The sequence below is a fragment of the Lampris incognitus genome, chromosome 6, assembly GCF_029633865.1.
Source record: "Lampris incognitus isolate fLamInc1 chromosome 6, fLamInc1.hap2, whole genome shotgun sequence".
Taxonomy (NCBI): Eukaryota; Metazoa; Chordata; class Actinopteri; order Lampriformes; family Lampridae; genus Lampris; species Lampris incognitus.
In genome coordinates this window covers 56,360,644-56,383,010 of record NC_079216.1, presented here as the reverse complement: position 1 = coordinate 56,383,010, position 22,367 = coordinate 56,360,644, and the positions used below count along the sequence as shown (strand labels likewise).

General features: G+C 42.4%; 1 protein-coding gene across 2 annotated transcripts; it reads left to right on the top strand.

The window, feature by feature from the left end:
* The first annotated feature begins 9,818 nt into the window (after positions 1 to 9,818).
* Positions 9,819 to 20,370, top strand: si:dkey-12e7.4 (uncharacterized protein LOC558132 homolog). Of its 2 annotated transcripts, XM_056281915.1 has the most exons (6): positions 9,819 to 10,098; positions 10,614 to 10,665; positions 11,785 to 11,972; positions 15,004 to 15,177; positions 16,910 to 17,020; positions 18,594 to 20,370. In XM_056281915.1, exons 1-6 carry the CDS (start codon positions 9,946 to 9,948, stop codon positions 18,705 to 18,707), a joined length of 792 nt encoding a protein of 263 aa, XP_056137890.1. In that variant the 5' UTR covers positions 9,819 to 9,945; the 3' UTR covers positions 18,708 to 20,370. The 2 variants fall into 2 exon arrangements, with proteins under 2 accessions (XP_056137890.1, XP_056137891.1); XM_056281916.1 differs by lacking the exon at positions 10,614 to 10,665 and having other exon boundaries at positions 9,850 to 10,098.
* Positions 20,371 to 22,367: the final 1,997 nt, after the last annotated feature.

Here is a 22,367-nt window from a genome sequence, read left to right as displayed (position 1 = left end):
CGGCAGCACTCAGCTATTTATCAAGGCCAGCATACGGCAATGCTGTCCTCCCTACACAAAATGATAAGTGATTTAAGAAACAAAGGGGCCAATGGTCTCATTCCAGTTCACCGCCGTCCCTTTGAGTTACATGCCAAAACTTAACTGTTGCATCTTTACAAATGAAACGAATCAGTGCACAGCCAAATTGACAGTGGCAGATGCATACAAATTATATTTACAAACCTCCCATAGGTGTACTCAGTTAATACTGGCATAAAAAAATCAACATATCATCCATCCATTATCCAAGCCACTTATCTCAATCGGGGTCGCGGGAGACACCCTGGACAGGCCGCCAGTCCATCACAGGGCCGACACATTCACACCTAGGGAGAGGGGCGACACGGTGGCGCAGTGGTTAGCGCAGTCGCTTCACAGCAAAAAAGTCCTGGGTTCGAACCCTCGGGGTAGACCACCCTTGGGGGTCGTCCCGGGTCGTCCTCTGTGTGGAGTTTGCATGTTCTCCCTGTGTCTGCGTGGGTTTCTCTGGGTGCTCCAGTTTCCTCCCACAGTCCAACAACATGTAGGTCAGGTGAATCAACATATCCAACCAAATTTTTTCTCCGGTCCTTTTTTTTTTAGTCGTTGGTTGCAAAAAGAAATTATTTTGCCTACTATATATTGATCTACTTTGTTGATGGAGCTTCCTGACATTTTGTTTTTACCGTGCAAGTGAAAAACAGCGTCTGTTCATTTTTAATTCTATCGTGAGTCCCATTAAACACGTCTACCTTGCATTGCTTTTAGCAAGGAACAAGGCAGCTGCCACTTTTTCGCCATCATGGTGATGAATGACATTTCCCCTTCGACGCTCTTATCGTATATAAAAAAAAAAAGAGTTTGACATAATGTTTATGGCTGCCATGCCGGGTTGCTGCAGCTATCGACTTTGTGACAAAACATAAATACAATCGAACCACGCGATGAAACAAATCCCAGGTTTAAAAGGCCCGTGCTTGCTGCAGATGCCAAAATGAGCAATTGTTCGAAATCTGACCGATGTGGAAGATAAATATAGAAAGCATTAAGGCAGAGGGAATGTTCTATGTTTTACCGAGGCAATTTGCAATTCGAGGTGTCACTGACGGCTACTGACGTGATAAAACTGAGATGGAAAAAAATCTCAGAACCTAATGAATGTTGGTGGAAGGCGACCATTAAGGTTGTGCAAAATAAACATACAATTTCACTTTCGAAGACATGAACTATATCCACAGTCTAGAGCAAAGCGATATAAAACAGCTACCATATTTAACACGAAATCAAAACATATGAACCAAAAGACCACCAGACTTTATCTCCACAGGATGTTGCACAATAACTGTGACTCACTCTGCTTTTACAACAAGCCAGTTTAGACACAATCAATGTAATGACATATTGCAACAAATCATTAGAAGGTCTTTCAGCTATACCTTCACTTTAGTGTATGTGAGCGTTTGTGGCATGTTCCTAAACCGTGGAAATACAGTTTTACTCCTGAGGTAGCGGGATATGGTTGGGTAAGATAACTCCAGTAAAACCCCTTTAATTGGGTTGACATGCTTTTAAAACAGTCTGAATAATACAGCGAGCTCACCGGGTCCCATCCCACTGCAGAGCAGATGCAGTCCTACATCCCTTAACCAGAGGCATTTAAATCTTTATATGACACACACTTTGAGCGAAATATGTGCTACTCCTAATTCAAAAAGACGAAAGCTGATGAGGATTTCGTTGCAATGCTTTGGTCTAGAATACGATTCAACGCCAAGATGCAAGAGCTGGGTGATGAAGCTCGATGCGGAGGAGTAAGTGTACAGGGCATTGTTCCATCTCATAGTATTAACAACTTCAGACATGACCTTTATGTAAGAAGACTTGACAAGCGCATCCAGGCTTTCATCCCATTTGAGAAAATCAAACTACCGGCCTCCATCACTTCTGTCAGAGGACGTGTCACACTGAATTACCTCATATCTTTGCTTGTTTTGTTTTATGAGGTCTAATTCTGTCGCGTAGCCTTTAACGCTGCATATCATTTACACCTCAAAGACGAGAGAAAGAACATATTGTGGCGAGCTACGCCATGAATGAATTGATGACCAGAGACGAGCTTCCTTTTTAATGCCAACCCTGTGTCCCATGCGCCGCACGACCAACAGCAGTGGCTTTTATTTACCACACTTAGCATGCACAGAGAACCACAATGACCCCCCCCCCCAGGTCACAACAAGCGACATTAGTCTAAGTCACGGTCCTACAGTTTGTCAAGTCAGCCAGTAAACGGTCTTCTATTTAGTCCGAGTCAAACCCCCAAACAAACTGCACATCCCAACATGAACCAAACGCTTGAACATGTAAAAATGTAACATAAATCATAACAATTTCCCACCCCCATAATCCTTTCCGCAGAACAAGCGTGGCCCATCCCGTTGGGTCGCTACAGTATAATCTGAGTGGTGACACAAGTCTGTATTTACATATACACAACAGGTCTACATTTCAAATTCAGGTAATAGCAGTATGTATTAGACGCGAGCCTGATAAACGAATCACTTTAACAGGTAACTTTTGAAAAAATACAACCGTCAACCATTGCCACTGGCCAATATAGGGCATTAGGTCCACTTTAAGAGGACTGGGTTTAGTTCGTTTGAAAAGGACTATATGTGAAAACACCTAGTCCAGTCAATGGGTCAAGTCTTCAGGCGTAGTCTCCAATCCTGGGCACCCAAGTCTGTTCGTATTTTCACATTGTATACCACATATAAAGGCCTCTCACCTTCTGGTTTCTAGCTTGGTATGCTGGGCTAATAGAAGGGAGCAGATTTAACGCACAGGAAAATCACCAGGAATTCTCTGAACTCAGTGCAATAGAGAAGGCAAGAAGGATCTTTAATTACTCAGTACACAAATGTGGTACATACTTCAAAGTGCTGCCATTTGGCGACAGATAATAAACTCCTCACTTCTTAAAGACGGGATGGGCTTTGCCCTGGTAAGCTGGGAATTCACTCAAAGGACCGACTTGAGGACTAGTATTTTGGGCATGTTTGATGTGCAGTATAAAAGATATTCTGCTTTTGAGTGATAAATGGTTTAGAGTTTGTTAACCTGTAAGAGGATCGTGCTGCGATAAGCATGACTTACACTGCATTGCCTGTGCTGGCCAAGATAGACGAACCAGACTAAAACAATAATGAATACTGGCATTAACACTGAATGTGCACATGTTGTTTGATGTGGTGCCCACTTACTTGGTAAGTCAAACACTTCATTTTCTTGATGGGCATTAATGAACTGGACAAGCTAATATAAGCTAATGAAACCTGCATGCTATCCACTGTTACTAGGTTATTGTAAACACGTGCTTACATGTGTAGACTCAAAAACATAATACTTGATTCTTTTCAACAATTACAGGATATGGGCGAGTACTCCATGATATTATACTGTATATGTAGTGCACTGAAAACAACTACAGGATGCAAGGTATAATACTGGGTGCAGCGGAGAAAGAGAGAGTACAAGAAGATAACATCCATGATTTATTCATTGATGAAAGAAACCCTGGTATTTTATTTATAATCTCTTTAAATATAGCTCATGTGAATAAGTGATTGAAAATGGATGTCTCACCCTACATAGATTCTTGTGTGTCCCACACACCAAAGCATTCAAACACCCTCCACACACACACACACACACACACACACACACACACACACACACACACACACACACACACACACACACACACACACACAAGAATGTATATACTCGTTTTATCTGGTCTTAAATTTAGCTCCTGGCTGGACTTAAACACTTTCTTCATAATATGAATATGGTTTGTGACATGATTAATCAAAGGACCTGGGACAACATATCACCACTGAAACATACCTTCATAGACCTTTCATTTATCAACAAATTTACACATCTCAACTATGTAACATTATAAAGTGAACGGTTTCACAGAACTGAGTCTAAATGGTCAAAAACAAATGCACAACTGCAACAGGAAAGCAAGATTAATTGAGCAAATTAAAATCCAAATGTCACAAGAAGAATTGTCTCTCTTAAGCTCATTTGTTCATGTCAGCGAATAAACTCTTGTCCTCCGCTAAACAAATACGATTCACTTTAAATGCACTGAAGTGAAAAACTGTGGTTTTGCGTTTTCAACCATATGCAGTTTTTTCCTTTTGCTGCAAAAACGTGTGAAATCGAATTGATCAAACTGATACTTTAAGTCCAGATTTTACCTCAAGTAAGGAATGCATAAGTGAATAAAATGAAAATTGCATTCAGAGGTTAATTTGCATTTGAATTCTTAAACGAAACCTCGGTGTTTTTTGACAATTATAGATTCAAATCCAGAACCACCGGGACAGCTGTGCATAGTGTTACCTTTACTTTGTAGGAACCCTGTAAAGGATCTGATATTACATGTTGGTTTGAGTGGGCTCAAATGGCCCGTGTTTGTTCCTAATCACCGGAGACTTTAAAAGCCAGTGAAACTCAGTGTAGTTCAGGAAGACCATTCGAAAGAGGATCCTTGAGGGCTTCAGGAAACGGGAAGTATAACGACAACGAAGATGATCAATACTGCCTTTTTGATTGCAGCCAAATCGGCTGTAAGGACATGAAATCCACCATGTTTTGCTGGTGGGTGACATCTCCTCAGAGGATTACACAACTAGGCTTCACTTTGAAAGTCTCGTGTTGCATATGGGTGGACTCAACGCTACGCTGACCGAGTTGAAATGCTGACAGTCTCTTAAAGCGTCACAACATGTGCCAAGAATACCTTAAGCATATCTATTATAAAACTTCAGATTTCAGCTTTTCTTACCTCGTTGGTTTCCAGCTTATCATGTAAGACAGAGCACCTGTATGGCGTCCGGATAGCGTAGCGGTCTGTTCCGTTGCCTACCAACATGGGATCGCCGGGTCGAATCCCCGTGTTACCTCCGGCTTGGTCGGGCGTCCATACAGACACAATTGGCCGTGTCTGCGGGGGGGAAGTCGGATGGGGGTATGTGTCCTGGTCGCTGCACTGGCGCCTCCTCTGGTCGCTCGGGACGCCCCCCGGATCTGCGGAGATACGGTGAAGCAGCGAACAGGACGGCTCAAAAAGCGCAGGGTAATTGGCCAGATACAATTCGGGAGAAAAAGAAGGATTTTTTTTAAAGACATAGTAACTGTGTCATTTTGCCAGTTGAGCACAATTGCAGCATGGTCTGACAGTTAAACTGGTGATTTTAGATATATTGGAAATCCCAAATCCACCCTAAGAGCTAGTCGCAAAAACACAAATCCGTTAGCGAGCGTTATCATAGCCTAACACCAGCTCACATTAAGCTAACGCCAACTCAATTAAACAAACGGTAAGAAAATAGTTGTTTTAATTCCAAACTAGTTTAAGACACAAAACACAAGTCAATATTAGAAAATTACAAAACGAAGACTAACCTTGTGCCTCTTCGGGGGGTGCGAACACATCAAATGTTTCGCGCTTACGTTTCACCGTTTTTTCTTTCGACTCGCTCGCGACAGGAACTCGGTAGACGTCAGCGAGAAGTTTTCAAAATAAAAGCACCTCTAGTCAAAACCGGAAATAAGACACTATAAGCTTAAAACGGGTAAAATACGTAATAAAAGCAACGGAAATGACTGTTCAACAGGACTAGCGCTTCTTTAGAGCTAAAACACAAATTGGGTTATTTACGCTGATCCTTTTTTTGTTGCCATCATGGTTTTAAATCCAGCTCCTGACCTTTACCACAGGCTGCAAGGGGTAGGCGATCTTATCCAGAAAGGGCCGGTGTGGGTGCAGGTCTTTGTTCCAACCAAGCAGTTACACACCTGATCCCACTAATCAACCAGTAGAGTCTTTGCTGAGGAACTTCATTAGGAGACAATACTATGATTATAAAAACAGTTTGGCTGTGATCTGACTTGGCCTGAATGTTACACTACCCAAGAGTGGGTGATAATGGGTGGTTGTTAGATTTATGATTACGAAAAAGCTTTTCCAGACCCTCTTCGCTTTGTTCTTTCAAAACTACCAACATTGCTGTCTTCGTTCCAGTGGGTGCCAGTGTATCGTACTTGGTAAACACTTTTATACACGAAGGAATCATTTTTCTGCAGTATTATCACAGCTGGATTTAGAGAAAGCATACGACAGGGTGCTGAGAGGGGGTATGGTATGAGGAATTTGGGAGCAGCAGAGAAGTGTGTAGGAGTGGTGCGGGATGTGTATGAGGGCAGTGTGACAGTGGTGAGGTGTGCAGTAGGAATGACAGATGGGTTCAAGGTGGAGGTGAGATTACATCAAGGATCGGCTCTGAGCCCTTTCTTGTTTGCAATGGTGATGGACAGGTTGACAGATGAGATCAAGCAGGCATCTCCATGGACTATGATGTTTACAGATGACATTGTGATCCGTAATGAGAGTAGGGAGCAAGTTGAGGAGAGCCTGGAATGGTGGAGGTATGCACTGGAGAGAAGAATGAAAGTCAGTAGGAGCAAGATGGAATACCTATGCGTGAATGAGAGGGAGGACAGTGGAATGGTGAGGATGCAAGGAGTGGAGGTGACAAAGGTGGATGAGTTTAAATACTTGGGGTCAACTGTTCAAATTAATGGGGAGTGTGGAAGAGAGGTAAAGAAGAGAGTGCAGGCAGGGTGGAGTGGGTGTAGAAGAGTATCAGGAGTGATTTGTGACAGAAGGGTACCAGCAAGAGTTAAAGGGAAGTTTTACAAGATGGTTGTAAAACCAGCTATATTATATGGTTTGGAGACAGTGGCTCTGATGAAAAGACAGGAGGCGGAGCTGGAGGTGGCAAAGTTGAGGATGCTAAGCTTTTCACTGGGAGTGATGAAGAAGGACAGGATTAGGAACAAGTATATTAAGAAGCACAGCTCGGGTTGGACAGTTTGGAGGCAAAGCAAGAGAGGCAAGATTGAAATGGTTTGGACATGTGTGGAGGAGAGATGCTGGGTATATTGGGAGAAGGATGCTGAATATGGAGCTGCCAGGGAAGATGAAAGGGGGAAGACCATTGAGGAGGTTTATGGATATGGTGAGGGAGGATATGCAAGTGGTTGGCGTGACAGAAGAAGATGCAGAGGACAGGAAGAGATGGAAATGTATGATCCACTGTGGCGACCCCTAACAGGAGCAGCCGAAAGTAGTAATAGTAGTAGTAGTAGTAGTGGTAGTAGATTATCATAGCTGGGTATTTGTTCAGTTGGAATCATCTGAGAAAGCATCCAGTTGATGTTTGGCATACACCAGGAATATTCATGTAGTTGTGATGGTTTGACAGGGAAGTGATTTTCTGACTCAAACCTGGATATCAGTTTCCTGCCATGAGCTGGGTTAGTATCAGTCTCCATAATTTTATCTCCACATATCTCCATAAATAATTCACAAACACTTTCGTCTTTTTGTGTGTCTGCTTGTATACATATTGAGGATAAACAGGCCCATTAGTGGACCTTCCTCCCAGAGGCGGATCTACAGGGATGGCAAGGGGTGGCAGCTGCAACCTCTGGGACACAGTCTTGCCACCCCTGTTGCCACCCCATTTATAAATCAGATATGTTTTTAAAGTATATTTTATGTACATGCATGGTGAAGGTCAATGGGACCCGCACCAAACTCATCTCAAACAGAAGTCGCCGATTTAGAATCACCCTCCCCCTCACAGGTGCGGATCTACAGGGTGGCAAGGGGTGGCAGCTGCCACCTCTGGGACACAGTCTTGCCACCCCTTTGCCACCTCAGGAAAAAATCTCTAGATCCACCACTGCTTTCTCCACATACAGGGTATAGATGGAAATCTCTTGGTATGGGGAGGATTGATGGGGCACCAACCCCCTGGCCCCACCCTCAGGTGCCAAAGGCCATTATCAATATCAATTATCAATATCAATATACAGCAGTCAAGTAGGGTATAACATTTTAAGTGAAAATAGACCGTTCGGTTGGAGTTACGTTTCCTCCACATCATAGGTGTAGGGGTTTTTAATTTTAATACAGATGTTTAATTTTGGACCAAATCCCTCATGACCAGTTGAAACGGGTACTTCCATCTAGTTTATCACTGAATGTGACATGAGTTTTATTTCTTAATTTTTTGTTTGTTTGTTTTTTTCCCTCTCTTTCTCACTTGTTATTTTTATCTGTACAAGTCTAGTTAGCAAAAAATAGGTGAATTAGAGCAAGGGAGGGAAGGTGTATGGCTGTTTTATCTGTAGATATGTTTAAACTGATATACAATAATACTGACTTTACAACAACTAATGTTACCTATAAAAGGAAAATAGATAAATACATTTTCTGAAAAAGTGACATGAGTTAACATCCTCAAGGCCAGAGAAACAGATTAATAACAATGGGCTTCATTCATCAATCATATTCCTACGTACACATTTGTTCTTACACACCCATGGAATTTTTTTAGCCCTGACCTATCCAGGGTGTCTCCCTGCCTGCCGCCCAATGTCTGCTGGGATATAGGCTCCAGCATCTCGCGACCCTGAGAGCAGGATAAGCGGTTTGGATAGTGGATGGATGGTTTGTCTCAGAGACCACTGTAGAACGTGGGTAACCCCTGAATTTAGACACCAAATGACTAACACTGATGTCTTTGCAGGCCTGGATGATTGCTCGTTGCAAGAGGTAGACAATAGGGGGAGGAATTACAAATAACCATCAGGCTTTGCTACTGTCTGTCAGACCATCTTCAGAACTAAAATAAAAAAATAAAAATAAAATCCCATGGGTGCGTAAGAACAAATTTGTACACACAAATTTGTTTTTATGGACTGTGTCCAGAAAGATTTGGTATGTCTGGACACAATCCGGTGTGTGTCCAGACAGATCCCATTGAATATGTCTGTGAATGCTCTCATTCATCCAGGTCATGGTTATTCAAAGGAGTTGAATCAAGTGCAACTGGACTTGGTATATATCCGTGCAGACGTTTCGCCTCTCATTCAGCGACGGGCGTTGGTAAACATCGGGACACAAAGAGCCATGGACATCGATAGCTCTGACAACGACTCCAAGAGGATAAATTCTGAGTCTCATCACCAGCCAGTCAGACTAGCTTGGTCTAGTCAGAAAGGCACGAACCGAGGATGCCTCTTGGATGAGAGGCGAAACGTCTTCACGGATATATACCAAGTCCAGTTGCACTTGATTCAACTCCTTTGGATCCCATTGAATAGCATATTAGGAGATCAGAACGCCACCTATTGATGGAGACCCACTACTTAATTGTTGTTTATCTAACCGTTTAGTAGTCTTCCAACAGAGAATGTCTTGATGCATGCTCAATAATCCAGGTAAGAAAACCAAAGAAGGTTGAATCAGCTCATCTGGATACAACGTTTATTGACAGATACGTTTCATCATTCAACTAAGTGTAACGGGGGCAGTCCTACTAAACTGACTGCAGCTATCCCCACCCCTTACTTACCCCAATTGTATTGTTTATAAGGGGTGGGGGTACCTGCAATCAGTTTAGACTGAAGAGGCCACTTAGTTGAGTGATTAAACGTATCTGTCAATAAACGTTGTATCCAGATGAGCTGATTCAACCTTCTTTGGTTCCATTAAGGAGGTTTTACACCTGACACAATCGGTGAACGTAATGAACTACCTTACAAAATAGTAAACCAGCAGCGTGAGTGATACTCGAGAAACTGATCGCGACCCAATAGACTAATGTGGTGCAATGCTGCCACCTGTTGGCGGACCTTTAAACTGTCCGTCACACAACATTGTACGTCACACTCCATTTCGGAGCGAGGGAAGCGTATGGCGTGAGCAAGACGGACCCACGGACCGCAAACTACAAACATTATCTTAAAAATACAAGCAGACCCACAGAGACGTTAACGATGAGCGGCGTGATGAATTTTAAGAAATGTGGATCTGTTCTGGTAACGGGAGCCAGCCGGGGCCTCGGCCTGCAGATAGTGGAAAGCCTCGCGTCGGGCGCGTTCTCACCGGGGAAGATTATCGCCACCGCGCGCAACCCCGGCGGCGCGCAGGTACAGACGCGTAGTTTATAGATTCATGTCCTGCACGAATGTTACTTGTGGCGCTGCAGAAAACAGGGTTGTAGGAAACACAAACGTCTTCCAGGCGCAAACCAACGTACACACTACTACGTCCCTTCCACATTTGCGGGGGGCATATGTTACGCTAAACTCTGCCACCTTGTAAAATTATGACCACGGTTGACGCTAATCGCTGGATGTCCGTGCTGGAAGGGACGAGCGTCCTTCCTGACCGTAACCCCCACCTGTGTTTTAATTTAAGCAGCAGGGTGACGGAGTTGGTAGTGTCCGTGAGTCCGCCGCTAAACTCTTGGAGCGATCACCGGGTTTTGCGTAGTTATCTATGGTCACAATTTTCACACGTCACGGATATTGGCAGAACACCGGTGCGACGGCATTAGCAGTGCGTTTTGGATAAATAACACCAGGTGGTGCCTTTCTTCCTCATTTTCATTATTAATGCAATGCTGGTGCTGCTTGTTTTTGTTTCGTTTTTTGACATGCAGGAACTTCAGATGTTGGCAGATAAACATCCCAACGTCCATATAATTACCATGGGTAAGACAGGATAATACATTAAAGTGAAAGAGAGGAGCTGATTTGTTGGTGTTTGCAATTTAGGGCAACAAAGCAACAAAGGAAATGACGTGTTTAGATCTGAGTAAGTCAGCCAAGGTGATTCAAAGTTCTAAGGGATAAAGTGATCAAAACCAACTTTAATCGACTTAAGTAACTTGTATTAGTTAACGAGTATGCTCACTGTAATCAATAGGATTTTATTTTTTTAAATAGTATTTTATATTTCCTCATTTGGCAAATGCTTTTATCCAAAACAACTTACAAGAGTCAGCAATTATCAGTCGAATTCGAGTGTGAACAACATCCCAGATAGCAAATTTGCTGTGGCCCGGACCCGTCCCACACTGACACTTTCATCCGGCCCACATATATGGATGCAATGATGGCACTTGGGCGAAAAGCTCCTGTTTGCCAGATCTGGGCCAGAACCAAGCCATAGCAATGCCGCATGTGTCACATATTTGCCAAAGGTGGCCCATAATTTGTTTTGTGATATTTGGGCCATATTCACCATTTACCACACAGGCCACTTCAGGGTCACATCCAGATTACATGTTGCCGAGAGCACCACATCTTTGCCAAAAAAAGGCCCACATTTGATTTGGCATATTTGGGCCATATTTGCTATTGTACATGTGGGCCACTTCAGGCTCACATCCATTTTGTCAGGGCCAGAAGAAGGCCATCATTGCCTGAAGTGGCCCACATCCAGATGCTATCTGGGATGGAGCCCTGCATAGTAATCATATCATAATAGCACTGTATGAAGTAGTAGTAGCAGTAGTGGTAGTAGTAGTACATTTGCCTCACAGTAATCATATCATAGCCAAGAGTACATGTCATTTTGATTGTATTCTGTATGTGCCTTAGGCTAGATAGAGGCTGTGAATAGACGACTCAAAGTACAATGCAGATTTAGATTATCACATCAGTAAAACAAATGATCACCATAAAAGCATATTTCTTCTTTTTCATCAAGATTGGCATTTTAATGTCAATGGCATTTAAGGCTTTATGTGGCAATGACATGCAATTTCAGCAGGGGGTTTTTTTTGTGTGCCATTTTTAACATCCCTCTGCATTGCGTCCCTTCACCAGATGTAGTGAGCCAGAGCAGTATAGAGAAGGCCGTTGAAGAAGTGGACCACCTGGTACATGAAGAGGGTCTGGCCTGCTTAATCAACAATGCAGGGGTCAATGTTGTGGCCAACTTGGACACTGTAAACGCAGAAAAGATGATTGAGAATTTCCACGTCAACTCAGTGTCTCCTCTCATGATCACTAAGGTAAGTATTGGTGGAGCGGCCAGGTTTGTCTTTTTGCCGTTTAATTCACTTGCTGTTAATGGACAGGCTGACAGCGAATCCCAACAAAAATGACTCTATTTGGGTGGTCATAAGAAGGAAATGGCTCATCAGTAGGGCCGCAGATAACAATTACTTTAATAATTAATCTGTCAGTTATCTTTTTGATTAAACTATTAACCATTTAGTCTGTAAAATGTAAAAAATAATGAAAAACGCCGCTCAAGTTCCCAGAGCCTAAACTGATATCTTAAAGTGACAATCCATAGTGGCATTCCCTGCCATGGCTATGTAGAGTACCGCGACTACACGAGTGCCCTACTGACAACAAGAAATATGATGTATTTCTCCATCGGGTCAACATTGTGTATTTGTTTGAGAAATGGAGAGAAAGCGATGTGGCATCGGCGTTTTTCTTCATTCACAAGAGAACAACCTTTACAATGCCTCACCAAAACAACAGCACAAGTGGGGCAGGCAGCTGCTGTGTGCGCAATCGAGGATTGTACCTTCATAACTGTTTATTTAGTCTGACCAACACCCAAAAAAATCGTGGTAGTATTTATTTTATAATGACAAATCGAGAAAGGCAAGCAAGCAAGTCGTAGCATTTGCAAAGCTGTAACCTGTAAAATGTTTAGCATTTTTACTTCACAAATACTAAAACAATTTATCAATTACCAGAGCCTATAATCAATTCTTTCCCTGGATCGCCACCTTGGCGTGGTGGAGAAGCTTGTGTGTACCAATGATCCCAAGAGCTATGCCGTCCGGAGCTTGGCTCCTGATAGGATCACCCAAGGCAGACAGGTCAAGGGGGGGGTTCTGGATGAAGCGCGATCCAACAAAGACCTCAACGGCGGAACTGGTGGAAGATATCTCCAGGTCACAACGGCAGTGAAGGCTGCAACAGAGGGTGGGGTCCCCAATCATCTTGGTTCTCCATGCCATTGGACTCTGGCCACCTCCTTGCCAAGGACCGTGTGGTGGCTGCAGGCGCATCAGCCTCTCCATGTAAAAAGCTGTCACGTGCAGGCGTCAATCAAATAATTGACTAATCATTTCAGAGCACGACTTATCAGTCATCCAGAAGTATTTCATCAGCAACAAGTTGTCGTACTCCAACCAAGGATACCTACAAGGACCTAGAAGGAAGATAGTCATACTCGACCTCAAGTGACCGACGATGATAATAAATTAATTTTCATATCATTGATCAATCAAATAATTGACTAATAATTTCAGAGCACGACTATCAGTCATCCAGAAGTATTTCATCAGCAACAAGTTGTCATACTCCAACCAAATATTCTTTTGTAGACATGGATATCTACAAACATTTTGCAAGTGCTGTGTATTAAAAAAATGCGATGTAGTTGATGGATATACGTGTATGTAAAAAGGATCTTGATTATCATTGTCAGATTCCTCACCAACACTTCTTTCATACAAAAGCTCACCCAGTGGCTTGCTACTACTATTGCTACTACTGCTACTACTATTTTTGGCTGCTCCCGTTAGGGGTCGCCACAGCGGATCATCCGTTTCCATCGCTTCCTGTCCTCTGCATCTTCCTCTCTCAAACCAGCCACCTGCATGTCCTCCCTCACCACATCCATAAACCTCCTCTTTGGCCTTCCTCTTTTCCTCTTCCCTGGCAGCTCCATATTCAGCATCCTTCTCCCAATATACCCAGCATCTCTCCTCCACACATGTCCAAGCCATCTCAATCTTGCCTCTCTTGCTTTGTCTCCAAACCGTCCAACCTGAGCTGTCCTTCTAGGGTTTTTTTAGGGAGTTGTTCCTTATCCGATGAGAGGGTCTAAGGACAGGATGTTGTGTTGCTGTTAAGCCCACTGAGGCAAATTTGTAATTTGTGATATTGGGCTATACAAATAAAATTGATTTGATTTAATGTAATCGTTCCTAATCCTGTCCTTCTTCGTCACTCCCAGTGAAAATCTTAACATCTTCAACTCTGCCACCTCCAGCTCTGCCTCCTGTCTTTTCATCAGTGCCACTGTCTCCAAACCATATAACATGGCTGGTCTCACAACCATCTTGTAAACCTTCCCTTTAACTCCTGCTGGTACCCTTCTGTTGCAAACCACTCCTGACACACTTCTCCACCCACTCCACCCTGCCTGCACTCTCTTCCGCACTCCACGTTAATTTGAACAGTTTATCCCAAGTATTTAAACTCCTCCACCTTAATCACCTGTACTCCTTGCATCCTCACCATTCTGCTGTCCTCTCTGTTATTCATGCATATGTATTCCATCTTGCTCCTACTGACTTTCATCCTTCTTCTCTCCAGTACATACCTCCACCTTTCCAGGCTCTCCTCAACCTGCTCCCTACTCTCACTACTCTGTGGCTTGCTGCGTTCTGTAATAATTAATTGACACTTAGCTCATTTCTCCTTATTTGCTTTCTTCCGGTAAGGTCAGAGAAAAGGGTCAACTTCTGACACAGTCTAAATCAGGTTAGCCCCATCTTCGTCTTCTTCCAGAATTGCTCCTAAGCATGCTTTAGCTTGGCTTTCCAAACTTTACAGAAGAATTTTAGTGCCTGGAGGAAACTTTTAGTGTGAGAAAAGGGGCTAAATATAACTAGTGCCAAAACAAAGCCAAAGGTTAATTGTGACACTGTAATGAGAATATAAGATCTGAAATAGACTCTACACTGACAGGGAGGCTTGGGAATACTGCCGATATACTGTGTGATTTGGTTAAATACACACTGTTAAATTTTGAAAGAAATTCAGTACTAATACATTGCTTGGTCTCAATCTAACTTTCCAGCTCACTTGGTGTTTGGAGAACGTTTCTGAGAAAAGCTCTGATGTGAGATTTTCCAGGCTTTTGTTTGTTTGTATGTGTGTGTGTGTGTGGGGTAGTACTTTAGTACTTGCAGCTAAGTCTTGTGAAGATTATGCATGGCGTTTTAAGCCTCAACTTAAAAACCTCTAGGTCATAGGAGCTTAAGATGAGAATCTTTCTGTCCCTGCCAGGCCTTCCTGCCATTGCTGAAGCGGGCGGCGTCCAGAGGAGAGCCAGGCAGTACAGGGAGAATGGGCATCCATAAAGCGGCTGTTATTAACATGAGCTCTCTACTGGGCTCTGTTGAGCTGAACTGGGGGGACAGGGCCAACACCTTCAAATGGTACCCTTACAGGACATCCAAGGTACTAGTATGCATGGCAAAGCACTCCCAAGCACACTAAAGAGGGATGTCGCTTTTGTGGTTGTAAAGTAGAGTCAGCCCATGTTACAAAAAAAAAAAAATCTGCATGTACAACACAACCAAGTTATCAGTCTGGGATGCTTAAATACTCATTCTGTTCACACACTTAATTTGCTTTTATTCAAGTGCTTTGGTAAGGTCAAGCTCTGAGTCTACGCCCCTCCTTTTGCCTTTAGAGGGGAAATAGCTGGAAAATCAGTCATACCACTCATTGTAGTTCTTCAAGTCAGGGAAAAGGTAGTGGTATACATCATAATGACGTACATCACGTGCCCCTTGATTGCATTAAGTGTCCATAACCATTCTACTGACTGTCCCCCAGGTTAAGTCTGAGCAAACACCCTGACGATTGCTTTGTGTTTCATTGCTGTGGACTGGGTTGTATATTATAATGATAATATAATAATAAACATTTTATTTAAAGGTGCCTTTCATGACACTCAAGGTCATCTTATATCAAACAACAAAACAAAGCAGTAAAAACATTAGTGCAATCAACAATAAAACACTAAGCAAAAGAGCATACATCAGCAGGAGTTAAAAAAAAGAGATTAATTTGATGCTGTTAATGCTGTTAAAGTGAGTATGCTAGTTTAAAACGGTGGGTTTTAAGAGCAGTTTTGAAATCAAATCTGTAATGGAGTCCAGTAAGCAGATGTAACAAGGGGGTGGAGTTCCTGAGTTTGGGTGCAGCATAGGAGAAAGCCCTGGCACCCATTGTGCTGAGGTTGATAGTTGGTAGTGCCAATAGACATGCTGGTGAAGACCGCAGGGCGCAAGATGGGAGTGTAAGTCTGAAGGAGGTCTGTGAGATAAGCAGGGGATAGATTATGAAGATCTTTGAGTGTTAATAATAAATGTTTTAAGTTAATCCGCTGTGACACAAGAAGCCAGTGTAGTTCAATCAGCAGGGGAGCAACATTGTCAGTGGACTCTGAACGTGTAATAATCCGTGCTGCAGAATTCTGGACGAGTTGAAGTCAGTGAATAAGTTTGTTGGGGATGCCTGCCAGGATCGCACTGCAGTAGTCAATGTGTGATTTGACCAAAGCATAGACTAAGACTTCTGTGGAGTGTTGTGTTAAAACAGGGTGTAGTCTGGAGATGTTTCGCAAATGGAAAAAGGCAATCCGGGAGACATTGTTTATATGACTGGAAAAGGAAAGGGTACTATCTAGAATAACACCAATGCGCTTAGCCTGAGCGAAGACAGGTATGATGGCTCCAACAATGGGGAGTGAGCAAATATTAGTTTTTGAGAGTGTAGATTTAGTGCCAATGAGGAGTAGCTCAGTTTTACTACTGTTGAATTTCAGATAACTGTTAGTCATCCATATCTGTATATCATGGAGACAAGCGGTGAGGATACTTGAGGGGAGAGTGGAAGTGGGCTTTGTGGATACATAAAGTTGTGTATCATCAGCATGGTAGTGGAAATGGATACCATAGTGCCAGAAGATGCTGCCAAGAGGGAGGAGGCAAATAATAAACGGGAGTGACCCCAACACTGAACCCTGTGGAACTCCACGAGGAACTATCAAACTTTCTGACCAGTAATTCTGAATTTGTACAAAATGTGTCCTGTCTGTAAAGTAGGAAGTAAACCACTGATACACAGTGCCCCCAACTCCAATGCTAGCCATATTCAAACTTGCTTTGGGTGTTTTTCTCAGAGTGCCCTTAACATGGTGACCCGTTGCTTGGCAATCGATTTGGAGCCTGATGGGATCCTCTGCATGGCTCTGCACCCCGGCTGGGTCCGCACTGACATGGGTGGGCCTCAGGTAAGAGTATTCCTAGGATTCAAGGTTCCTGTAATGACTTAACTGTAATGATGAGAGAAAAGCATTAGGTTGAGATTAGCCTGACTGCTAAATAGAAATAGCCTCTTGTCTGCTTTGCCTTTTAAACAGTGAGTTGATGTCAGGAAATGGCAATGGAAACAAGAGGTTGTGCGTGATATCAAATTTGCTCTGTATATAATTGTAAAAAGTCAGTAGTGGTAGCTAGATTTTGTTTACTTGATATGGTTTTAAGATAGAGACATGGTAATGAACATGCATTATTGACTTTGCTACTTGTTTTGATAAAGCGTGCCATCACAGAGTCACTGTTTAAGTGACTTTGGATATATATCAGCCAGTGCTAATTTCCAGCTATGCATGTGTTTCAGTGTTCATATCATTCAATGTCCAGGACCTGAAAGCATGCAATAATAAATAATTGGGTCATGTAAACACAATCCAACTTGTTTTTAATCAGTATTGTAAACCAACAGTTAATTTAAATCAAGTCGTTAGTCAACAGCTTGACCAAAATGAGACAATGACCTTATCAAAAATTTTTATAGATAACAATTTAAAATTTTTCATATCACATACAACACATTATATACAACACAACATAAAGCCTTACTGCATTACACACATGTAGACACACCAACATATGACAATAATGGATTGGAGGAAGGGTAGGTCCTCTGAAGTGAGCTGAACACCCAGTTAGCCCTAAACCTCCCCGCAGCACCAAGCCACACCTTGCCCAGCATCTCCCACACACAGCATGCCTTGCCAGAGGAGTCTGAGAGTCCCTCCCCAAAGGAAGGCACAAGGGGAGGTACATCTAGCATGCCCCCCCCCCACACACACACAGCTACCCAGACGACCATCATGTATGTCCTGCCACTGCATAAGAGTCATCCAGGAACATATAGGGGGTGCCAAACTAGAGAAGGGGAAATAAAGTTTAAAAAGAAACACGATGGGGTACAGAGTATTATGTCAGGGGTTCAATATTTAATCAATTTACATAACATTAGTGTAAATATGAGGGGACGAGTATCATATTAGAGTACTTTTTTAGAGTACTTTTTTACCATATAGGATCTTGGATAGTCCCACGGTCCATCAAGTAGAATAACATACTTTTGGGGTACTGACACAGCCACCCGTTCCATTGATAATAAGTCCTTTAACCAATTCTCAGTGCTAAAAGTTTGCTTTATGTTCCTTCCAATTCATTAAAATGATCTGCTTGGCTGATAGAAAAGCCAGCGATAGTATCAAAACTTAACAAAATGAACAAATACTATGATGAAATCTAAATGGCATCGTATTCACTCATAGTTTTTGTTTACAATGGTGAGTCTTAAGTTAGTATTTGTTGTTTTTGTAAAAAAAAAAACCCTGCTAATGAAAGTTGCTTTTTTTTCTCTCTTTTTTTTTAATCAGTAAATTGTACAACAGTGATTGTAAGCAGTAGGTGGGTAGTACTAGATGTGTGCCAACCCGATTAGTGTATTGATGTGTAGCATGCACGGGTTGAGTGGATGTTCAGTGTTGCTGTCTCTTCCTCCAGGCACCACTGAGTCCAGAGGAAAGTGTTTCCAGCATCTTGTCTGTGATCGGTGGGCTAAAGGAAACGGACCACGGGTCATTTCTGCACTATACAGGAGAGCCATTGCCATGGTAAACATGATTAACCTGTAGATGAGCAGATTGATTTGGAGCACCGCTACCTTAAGTCTCTGGACATTTTGTCTCTGCACAAACTATCTCTGTTCAAAGATGTATTCAATTATGTCTTGAATGTTTTGTGCTCTGTGCTTCTTCTTCTGAGATTTCATATTCCTATCTGGGTAGCTATGTCAGTACCTCAAATTTAAAACCAACTGGATGTTTCAAATGTTTCAAAATGTCTTTCATATTCAAATCCTTAGGCCATCCAAATTCATAATTTGCCTTGCAGAGACATTTTGAATGGTGATCAAGTTTTCTAGATCATTGTGGATGATGGAGCCAAATGTCTGTAAAAATACAGTGTGAATGACTTGCCCAACCAGCGGGGATACATTGTTGTTCAAATAAAATTACTACATCAGATACTTTAGCATTCCACATTTCCAGTTTTGTTGGACTCCTCCCAAACAGTAGTGTTGCGTTAGCGTAGTTCCCGTTCACAATAATGCCGCTGCAGCAATGAGTTAAGCATTGCTTACTGAATGAACTTTGATTACACAGTGCATTTCATTGAATTTTCTCACAACGGTAAAATATGAGTTACCCAAAATGGGGGGGGGGGTCAAACTGAGATCTTTATAATAGTCTATGGTACTTCCATGACAAATCAGAATGGACAGAGGTTTTCAAAAGCATAAAACCAACCAGGAGCTGAACTACAAGATGAAGCTGACTTAAAATCATCACGTTACAGGAGTGCCTGTAAATGACAGAATCCTCCATTTCAGCTCATTTCACCAACAGACATTATTCACGTCTGCTTTCTCTGATACCCAGAGGGAAAGGCCAGGCCAGCTTGTGGCACACACCTGATGGGGTGCATTCTCCAGTTACTTTATGTTATGTGTTGCTACAGAGCAGGTGAATCCAGCTGCAGACACAGATGGAGACCAAAATAGGGTAAAATATATATTTATTGAAAGGCCAGGGAAGAAGGGGGGGCAGGTTAGGTTTAGCTCGGGCTGGTAGCTAAGCCATTAGTTGCTGTAGTTGCCCGGATTGGATGTAGAGGGCCACTGAAGAGAAGCTTGGGGGAATTCTTAACAATCTTCTAAGGTGCAGTGTTAGGAAGGTTGCTTTTGAAATGTAAAAGTTACAGATTACCAGTTACCCTGTTAAAAATGTAACGAGTAATGTAACTATATAATTACTCCAAATTAATGTAACTTATTACATTTAATTACTTTTTGATTACTTTTCTAACATGTTTTAAATTGGCCAGATAGTACAAACCATTGTCAGTATGTAGTAATTTACATGATATCCAACCATTTTTACATTTAATGTAAAGTAATATTGTCTCTAAGTTTGACAATTTAAACATTTTATTTCTTCAGTTGATAGTTCCATGGCAAAAAGTGATTTTTTTATATATTTGAAAGCTGTTTTCATACCAAAGGAATAATATACATGCAATAATGTGTGCATTGCTTTTCAATGGAAAAAGTTCCACTGTTTTACTATTCTGCCCATTCTATCATTTTAAGATCAAAACTACTGGGCTTTTTTTTAACCTGTATTTGCAGTTATTTATCAAGGTTTTAATGCTGAAAACATTGCTATAGCAAAAGTTATAGCATTTGCAGATTGAAATAGCAATAAAAGTAGGTAAAAATCTTGGGTGTCCACGTGTGTATTTTTTTCCAACAAATAACTATTTAATGACAGTTACAAAGTGCAGCAAATTCCTGCTCTATTTGTGATTCTTGGTATTTTCTATTTTAACAGGTATTTTCTATTTTAACATGTAACTATTTCAGTGTATCTGCAAATTTCAACCTGAGCTTTTGGAAACAAGGAAACGGGAAGTTTGGTCTAAAAGTAGTTTTTCTTCCTGATTCTTGGGGTGACCTGACAACTCATCTGCATCGTTGATATTTCATCTGTGATAAGGTCTGTTGTCCAAGTCATTACATCTTAACTTCCAAGCCCCCCCCCCCCAAGTTTCTGAATTACTATGCGAGGTAGTAGGCGTTGTAGTATCAAATAAAGTAGAAAGTACAGATATATTTAATATTTATATGAAAATGAATGAATCCGTAACACTTCTGAATTATGAAAATACAAGTATCTCTGGACGAAATTGCTCTTCATAACCTGTGAAAATGTTGTATAGCAGTAACTCCCCTGTAACTAACTGGTGAGTTGACTATATTGTGTCTTATCCTCAGCTAATTTGGGTACAGTCAAGATAATAAAACCGAAATTTTAGCAAGCAGGGCTAGCTGACGGAGGGCCTCGTTCACTTGCTCATCTTAAGTTCTTAAAATAATTTCACAATATATTGTTTTTTAAGGGTTATATAGCTAAACTCACACAAGCAGGTCCAAGTAGCATCTGTAATCTAAGCCACTAACATAAATCATTTTAAATTATTGACAGATTAACAGGGTTTTAAAAGGATTTCATTTTTATTTCACACAGGCAAAAAAAAGAAGAAAGGCAAAACATAACAAAACAAAAACATTTCTGCCTCCGAGTATAAAAAGACCATTGCAGCATCCATGGCAGGATTCAGTTTAAACTGATAGCAGACAGTAGACTAGAGGAGTGCACTCAGAGTGCAGATCCCTGCCAGGTGAAGGTACATAGCTCCCCTTATCCGTACACACACACGGACAGAAGAAACAGTATTTTTTCCCCCTGTCATTATAAGACTTTTGTGCATCGCCCAAGTCGATTGAACTGGAAATGTGGAGAAAAATAATTGCTATGCAGTGCTCAAGCTAACAAAGCTACCTAATGAAAACATGCTGTCTGTCAGTCTGTGGACGCGACCAAGACTAATATGACAAGAAATGACAGAGATCAGGCTATTATAATGTGGTGAGCCGGTGTGGAAAAATGGAGAGATAGGTCTCTTACTCGCATCACAACTCCCGTGTCCCATACACCGCATGACCCTGAGAATGCTGTTTATTCATTTATTTATTTTTTTGTTCTTGGATTTTCTCCCCAATTTTACCCGGCCAATTACCCCACTCTTCCGAGGTGTCCCGGTTGTTGCTCCACCCCCCTCTGCTGATCTGGGATGGGCTGCAGACTACCACATGTCTCCTCCAATACATGTGGAGTCGCCAGCTGCTTCTTTTCACCTGACAGTGAGGAGTTTCGCCACGGGGCCGTAGCGCGTGGAAGGATCACGCTACCCCCCCCCCCCCGAACGACCAGAGGAGGCGCTAGTGCAGCGACCAGGGCGCGCACACACATCCAGCTTCCCACCCGCAGGGACGCCCAACCAAGCCGGAGGTAACACAGGGATTCGAACCAGCGATCCCCATATTGGTAAGCAATGGAATAGACGGCAACACTACCCAGACGCCCCAGAGTGCTGTTTAATTTTAACACGCCGCCAGAACCCAACAGAACTGACATGAAAGGAGAAGCAAGGGGCAAAGGACTCAGTTAGAATGGCAGCTCCTGTGTCCCATACACCGTATGACTCCAGGAGTGCTCCTTTATTCTGCCCCTCCTCATGGTTGCCGAACAATGGCTTCCCCTAACGACGACACTCTGGAACACATTAATCTTGGGTCACGGTCCTACAGTCAGTAACATAGTCGTCTACTCAGTCAGTTCGAGTCAACCACCAGCTACCATTATCGGAACCGCT

What these genes read in the sequence shown, in the direction of transcription:
- si:dkey-12e7.4 (XM_056281915.1), top strand. Translation starts at nt 9,946, where the DNA reads ATGAGCGGCGTGATGAATTTTAAGAAATGTGGATCTGTTCTGGTAACG. An exon ending in CGTCCATATAATTACCATGG is followed by an intron (nt 10,666 to 11,784) that starts GTAAGACAGGAT and finishes TCCCTTCACCAG; the next exon opens with ATGTAGTGAGCCAGAGCAGT. An exon ending in ACCCTTACAGGACATCCAAG is followed by an intron (nt 15,178 to 16,909) that starts GTACTAGTATGC and finishes TGTTTTTCTCAG; the next exon opens with AGTGCCCTTAACATGGTGAC.